The 7,846-nt window shown below is 39.8% G+C and overlaps 1 protein-coding gene across 1 annotated transcript in view; it reads left to right on the forward strand.

Annotated features, from left to right (window-relative positions):
• Positions 1-7,846, forward strand: part of NUP210L (nucleoporin 210 like) — a 169,517-nt gene that overhangs the window by 15,687 nt on the left and 145,984 nt on the right. The window contains exons 5-6 of the mRNA XM_006159801.2: positions 957-1,107; positions 6,683-6,815. Coding sequence (XP_006159863.1) covers positions 957-1,107; positions 6,683-6,815 — 284 coding nt within the window. The remainder of the gene's footprint in view (positions 1-956; positions 1,108-6,682; positions 6,816-7,846) is intronic.

Consider the following 7,846-nt stretch of genomic DNA (forward strand, 5'->3'; position numbering starts at 1 on the left):
GCAGGAGAAAATAGCTTTGATAGAATGACATATGGCAAGGGTGGTCCTGTGTCCTAGTGATTAAAGGAGCCACGTTCCTCATAGCCGACCCTGCAATCCAAATTCTGGCCCCAGTGGCTTGAAAAACATGCTGGGATTATGTGCATGAATTCCCCAGATCCCAATGGGATGGACAAATGGAAGAGAAGGGATTGTGGTATGACCTTGCCCCATTTGAGGGAGGTGCTTTCTTCCTCTCTCTGTTTCTCTCTCTTTGGCAGGAGCACAAATCTCTGGCAAAATAAGAAATAAAAAGGATGACGTATAGTATAAATATAAGTGCCTTTTTGTTTTTAATGTATTTATTTTAATGTAATTTGGGGGAACATTTGCCATATTGCTCATGTGCTCACCAGAGAGAAACAGGAGAGACAGTAAGAGGAAAAGTGAGAAATCACACCCTCGGGGGATGGCCACACCGCAATCCCTTCTTTATTTTCCTCCTGGGATTTTGGGCATACAAGCACACGCACCCAGTGCGATTAGCCACCAGGTCTGGGACTCAAATCGAGGTGAGAGTCCAGTGCCGTAACCGCCACACCACCTGCTCACCCTAGCTACCTTTATGATAGGTTCATAAGAACTACTGAGAGGAGTTCATGAGCTCAGGAGTGTGTCATTGTGAGCCAGGTATATCTCCTGTCAGTTTTGTTGCTGGGGCTATCTGCACATGCTGAAACAGAATGAGTGGGATAACAGTTTGAAATTTCGTCTTCAGTACCAAGGAGTAGATCTCAGGCAAGCCGACCTTTGATCCCACAACAGTATTAGCCAGGGACTTTTCTCACAGTTGTTATGGTTAGAGGTTTTTACACACTATAGACATTACAAAGACTGTGTTTAAAGTCTCTGAGCAGACTTTTGGAAGAAGGTATTGTTTGATTCTGTTATAAACAAGTCTTATTTTATACCTTTAGGATTCTGAAATACTCTGAGGCAGAATATTCTCCCCCAGCCTATATAGCCGAGATGGAAAAAGAAGAGAAACAAGGAGATATGATTTTGGTGTCTGGGATTAGGACTGGTGCTGCTGTTGTAAAAGTTCGAATTTATGAACCGTTCTATAAGGTAAAATGTTTGTGTTGTGCACTTTCATATAATAGTCATGCCTACAGAAAATATAGTTTCTCATGTTTTCTATAGTAGAAGCTTTCTAGCCTGGTAATATTTGGGTTAATATTGGTCATCTAAGTGAAAAGGCATGGGGCTAGCAGGTGGCCTGGTGGTTGAAGTGCTGGACTCCCACATGGCTGACCACAGTTCAAGTCTAGACCCTGTGGCCTAAAAATCACAACAGATAAATAGATAGATAAATAAAAATTTTTAAAGAGATTTTTTGCTCTAGGATGTGAGTGTGCTTGCTGGAGAAACAAAGACAGAGTGATAAATAGCAAGAAAGCACCCCACGAGGGGGATGGCCGCACCACAATACCTTCTCCTCTGTTCTCCTCTTGGGATTTTGGGCACACATGCATATGCATCTCATGTGAGTTTCACACCACTGGCTCCAGGACTCAAGCCACAGTTAGCTATATGGGAGTCCAGTGACGTAGCCATTATGCCATCTGCTGGACCCAATAAATAAATGTTTAAAAAAGTAAAAACTTAGGAAATAGGGGACAAAAAATTTTAAAAAGAAAAGAAAAGAAAAGTAATTCAAAGTGAGTAAGCCTAAAAATAGCTTGTCTTCTAGGACCAGCAAGTGGTCCTAGAAGAGGCGCTAGACTCCCCCCACATGGCTGACTGTGGTTCGAATCCAAATGTGGTGGCCTGGAAATCATTCCAAGTGCATGTGCATTCATGCCCAGAATCCCAGGAAGAAAATGGAAGAGAAGAGATTGTGGCATAGCCATCCCCCCTGGGTAGTGATTTCTCACTTTCCCTTCTGTCTCTCTCGCCTGTGAGGAAAAAACAAAGACTTGTCTTCTTTAAATATTTTATTATCTAACTACAATTATAAATACAACTGATATTTTCTCTTTTTTTTAAACAAGTAATTCTTTTTTTTTTTTTTTTTTAAGAATTATTTATTCAGGGACCAGCAGATGGCGTAATGGTTTTGTTGCTGGACTCGTACATAGTTGACCACAGTTCAAGTCTCTGACTCAACAGTTTACAACACTCTGGGAGTATATGTGTGCTTACCCAAAATTTGAAGAGGAGAAGGAATTGCCGTGTGGCCATCCCCTCGGGGAATGATTTCTCACTGTTTGTCTTTCTGGCAAGCACACACACCCTATAGCAAAAATCTCTCTTAAAAAAATTATTTAATTTTATTTACCATCCTTATTGTCTTTCAATTTGCTACAAAGCACATGTTGTCACCAGGAGAGAGAGATAGAGAGAAAGTGAGAAAGCATGCTGCCTGGTCCAGGACTTAAACAGTGGTCAGCCATGTGGCTATCTAGTACCCTAACCACCACACCACTTGCTACCCTGACATTTTCTCTTAAAATATATTTTGTTCTCCAATCCTTTGATCTAGGCCCAAGACCTTTCTTTGATCATAAATTCACTAGTTAATAATTTACATATTTTTTCTTACATAAACTAGTTTTTAGTTCATTGTTTTTATAGTCAAGTGAAAATTAAGACATGTGTGAAGAATCTGAGTGTAGATGTCTATGTTTTTCATGGAACTTCCCCAATCTATTACATTTCTCTTTTATACCTAATTTGATAGTACATATTAGCTACTTGTCTTTAACTGCTTTTCAAAGCATTTAAATTGTTTTTACAGAAACAACAGCTTTCTTTTCATGTTTATAGTTTTTATTTTAATGTAATTATAATTACAAGTACTACTAGCATAAACAAGTTTGGGAAGAACAAATGATTTTTGATAAGCATTTAACTCAAGTGGCAGGAACACACATGCATAGACATCCTTGAAAGCAGCCTACCAATTGCGTGTTGGGTAAATCTTCACAAGAATCAGTATGTTCAGAGCCAGCCAGGTGGTATGATGGTTAAGGCAGCTGGATCCCACCTGGCTGACTTCACGGTTCGAGTCCTGTCTTGTAAAATACACAAGGCATATGTGCATGTGTGCCTAAAATCCCTGGAGGGGAATAGAGGAGAAGGCATAGCAGTGCGGCCATCCCCCGGCAGATGATGTCTCACTTTCTCTCTCTTTCTATGGCAAATCTAAATGACCTATACATATTGGAGGTTGGCTAAAAGAATCCCTGTGTCTTGAAAATGGTTACATTTTATCTGCTACCCTTGTATGTGATGGTCTATTTTGTCCCATGGGACAAAGAAGCAAACATTTCTTCTTTTTTAAAAAAAATATGTATGGGACCAGCAGTTAGCGTAATGGCTGTGTCACTGGACTCCCACATAGTCAACTGCAGTTCGCGTTCTGGACCCGGTGGCTTAAAACTCACGCCGGGCACGTGTGCGTGCGTGCCCAAGATCCCAAGAGGAGAATGGAGGAGAAGGGATTGCGGTGTGACCATCCCCCCTGGGGGGTGATTTTTCGCTTTCTGTCTTTCTGTCTCTCTCTAACTGTCTGGCGAGCGCACGCACCCTGTAGCGAAAACCTCTCAAAAAAAAATGTATTTATTTACTTGCACTTTTTAAATCTGTCCAGAGAGAGACAGAGAGAGAAAGGGAATGCGAGAAAGCAAGCCCCCAGGTCCAAGACTAGAACCATAGTCTGCCATGTGGGAGTCCAACATCTCTAACCACCACACCACCTCCCAGCCCCACAAACATTTCTTACTCTTGTGGTTTGTTTTTTGAGAAATTTTTGCTATAGGGCGCATGCGCTCGTCAGAAAGACAGAGAGACAGACAGAAAGCGAGAAATCACCCTCCAGGGGAGATGGCCATGCCGCAATCCCTTGTCCACCTTTCTCCTCTCAGGATCTTGGGCATGCACACACACACACGCCCCGCGTGAATTTAAGCCACCAGGTCCAGTACCCAAACAGCGGTCGACTACATGGGAGTCCAGTGACATAACCATTATGCCAACTACTGGTCCCACTCTTGTGTATTTTAACAAAAGTTTGTAAAATGGTGCATATCTTTTCTAGAAAATAAATAAGAATTTCTGTAGCATACAGTTGTCCTGTCCTTTCTTATTTCAGCATTCTTGCCTTTTTATTTATCTACTTCACTTTCAGAAGTCTTTATTTCTACTCTCATAGTAATTTAGACAGTTAATAAGTGACTTATAAAATTAATGTAGAATTAAGATTCAAGATAATTTTTAAGGCTACTTGAAATTATGACTTGCAATTAGGAAAACATTTTCCTTTATCTTTGTAAAAAATGTAAAAGAAACTTAGAGGAAGTAATTTTTTTTTTTTTTGAGAGAGAGAGATTTTCACTACAGGGCGCATGCGCTCGCCAGACAGACAGAGAGAGACATAGAGACAGAAAACGAGAAATCACCCCCCAGGGGGGATGGTCACACCACAATCCCTTCTCCTCCATTCTTCTCTTGGGATCTTGGGCACGCACGCACACGCGCCCGGCGTGAGTTTTAAGCCACTGGGTCCGGGACGCGAACCGCTGTTGACTACGTGGGAGTCCAGCGACATAGCCATTACGCTAACTGCTGGCTCTGAGGAAGTAAATTTTTAACACAGAATATGTCCTTACGAATTTTCAAGGATGCTGTGTGGTTTTCTATCTTGTGCTTTTTTTTTTTTTTTACAGAAAAACAGTAAATATAATATTTTTATTTAATTTTTCCTTCTTTTTTTTTCCTGTTTCTTCGTTGTTATTTCTCTCTTCTATTTTCTTTTTTCTCGTTTCTCCACTCCTCAATATCCATTTACCGTGTTTCTAGATGGATCTAAGGGCACTGCGGCTAAACATCCGGATACTATTAGGGTTAACATAGTCCTCAATATCTACTGAATCTCCTGCACAAAGCGATCACAACGAAATGGCAAAGAAGTTGCAGATCACCTCTTTCTGCTTGCTCCTGAACATTCATATTGAACTTCAAGAATTAGGGAGAAATGCACCATCCATCAGATGACTAGAAATCACCGCAGGACCATAAGAAATATGGGAAAGCAAGAAAATACCTCTCCTCCAAGGGAAAATAATAACTCTTCTTCATCCACAGGCAGTTTAATGGAAATCATAGAAATGTCTGATAAAGAATTTAGAACATTTATAATGGCGAAGCTAACAGAGATGAAAGAGAAGAGAGACAATGAACTGCAGAAGAGAAAGGAGAAAGAAGCTGACGAGTTCCAGGAGGTGAGGAAATTCTTGCAAGATCTAAAAGAGGAATTACACACTTTAAAAAAGAATCAAATGGAACTGTTAGAGATGAAGGCTATAATACAGGAAGTCAAAATCTCCCTTGAGGGAACCGGCAATTAGCAAGCATAATGGCTATGTCGCTGGACTCCCACGTAGTCGACCGTGGTTCACGTCCCGGACCCAGTGGCTTAAAACTCAAGCCAGGCGCGTGTGCGTGCGTTCCCAAGGTCCTGAGAGGAGAATGGAGGAGAAGGGATTGCGGCGTGACCATCCCCCCCTGGGGGGTGATTTCTCGCTTTCTGTCTCTATGTCTCTCTCTGTCTGTCTGGCAAGTGCACGTGCCCTATAGCGAAAACCTCTCCAAATAAAAAATAATAATACATAAAAACAAATAAATAAATAAAACAGACTAGATCATACATAAAATAGAATCTTAGACATAGGAAATTGCTGGCTTAGAAAAACCCACCATCAAGACTGAGAAAATTGCCCCCCAAAAAAGAATAATATACGAAAAGTACTAGATACCATCAAACATCCAAACATCTGGATAATTGGCATTCCAGAAGGCGAAGAGACTCATAAGGGCATTGATAATCTCTTCCATGAAATCCTGCAAGAAAACTTTCCAAACTTAGGCACTCAAAGATCCAGTCCCAAGAAACACAAAGGACCCCAAATAGAATCGACCCAAGAAGATCTTCTCCAAGATACATTATAGCCAGACTGACCAAAACCACAGACAAAGACAAGATACTAAGATTGGCAAGAGAAAAACGGCAAGTTACCTACAAAGGGTATCCCATCAGGCTAACAGCAGACCTCTCATCAGAAATAATACAAGTGAGGAAAGAATGGGGAAATATATTCGAAGTGTTAAGGGAAAAGCAATTGCAACCGAGAATACTGTACCTGGCAAGATTATCCTTCATATGGGAAGAAAAGAGAAGAACATTCTCAGATTATCAAAATCTGAAAGAATTTACCAGCACTAGACCAGATCTCCAAGAAGTTCTCAAGGGTGTGCCATATCAGGAAAATAAAATACAGACACATGGAAATAAGAGTTCAAAGACTAAGAAAGTGGCCAACTTAATCATAGGGACAAGTCTGGAATATTATATCCCAGAATTCAATCAGGAAGGTCAATCCACAACACAAGATAGATTAAGTACATGAGTCTGAACTGGTGAAATAGCATTTTGTGACTTTTGACTAAAAAATTGCTGCGTTCAGGCTTTGTCCGGTTTTAAGAGTTTTTGTCCTGTCTTGAGCTGTCAATAGGTTTATGTACCCACTATTTAAACAGAATACTAACATGTTTCCAGGCTTTACGTTTTTTTTTTTTTTTTTTTTTTAAAAAGAAAGAAAAGAATTTTATCTGTGAAAACTTTTTTTTCTTCCTCTTTTAGAAAGTAATGCCAGCATTGATACGTCTGCTTGTTTTGGAAAACATATTTCTTATACCATCCCATGATATTTATCTGTTAGTAGGCGCGTATATTAAATACCAAGTTGCAAAAATGGTTCAGGGGAGAATGACAGGTAAGGTGATTTATCTTTTCCTATGACTCACATTCCCCAAATCCTTCATAGTGACAAGTATCTCCACATTATGTGTAAAAGAAACTTGTTTGTACTTTTTTATTTTATCATAGTGTTGTTGTACTCGAACTAATACTGGACAGAAATAGATAGTCCCTATATCCTATGTATGTATTTTTGAGAGATTTTCACTATAGAACGCATGCACTCTCCAGAAAGACAGAGAGACAGAGACAAAGCAAGAAATCACCCCCCAAGGGGGGATGGCCATGCTGCAATCCCTTCTCCTCCATTCTCCTCTTAGGATCTTGGGCATACACGCACAAGAAATCACCCCCAGGGGAGGATAGCCACGCTACAATCCCAGTGTGATTTTTAAAAAAATTTATTTGCATTCATTCACTGTACATCATTACAGCATACAAAATGAGATTTTCCATTCAGAGTACACTGTATATTGTCTCAATCAAGTACATCAACAAACATGTTATTGTCAACAAATAACTTTCCATTTCTTGTTTCCTGTATGTTTTGCTTTATTTCCCCCATCCTTGATTCCCTATCTCTTACCCTCTGCCATCTCCCACTCTCCTCCCACACTGTCTCTGGTATCTATGTTTACTTTCTATACTGCTTTCTTCCCACATTTTATTGAATTACTAAAAACTTTAATTAATCTAAATATTTTCATAGCAAACACAGCTGATACATACATTTCCATGAACACAAGTCTAACTTTACACATCCTATAAAGTATCACCTACCTGGGGCTATATATCTTACTGCAGTCATTGAATAGATATTTTTTTTCTGAAACTTTTTTTTGTAACCTAATTTACATTCTTTTCCTAAGCATCATCACAGCATACAAAATGTGATTTCCCATCCAGGATATACTGCATAGTATTATTATAAAAAATTTTTCATTTCTAGTTCCTAGAATTTTTTTTTACCCCTCTTTCTGACCCTCTGTCCTATCCCACCCTCTTCTCACACTATCTCTGGTGTCTACAATTGTCTTCCATTCCTTT

Source organism: Tupaia chinensis, unplaced genomic scaffold (assembly GCF_000334495.1).
Source record: "Tupaia chinensis unplaced genomic scaffold, TupChi_1.0 Scaffold000659_1, whole genome shotgun sequence".
NCBI classification, from domain to species: Eukaryota; Metazoa; Chordata; class Mammalia; order Scandentia; family Tupaiidae; genus Tupaia; species Tupaia belangeri.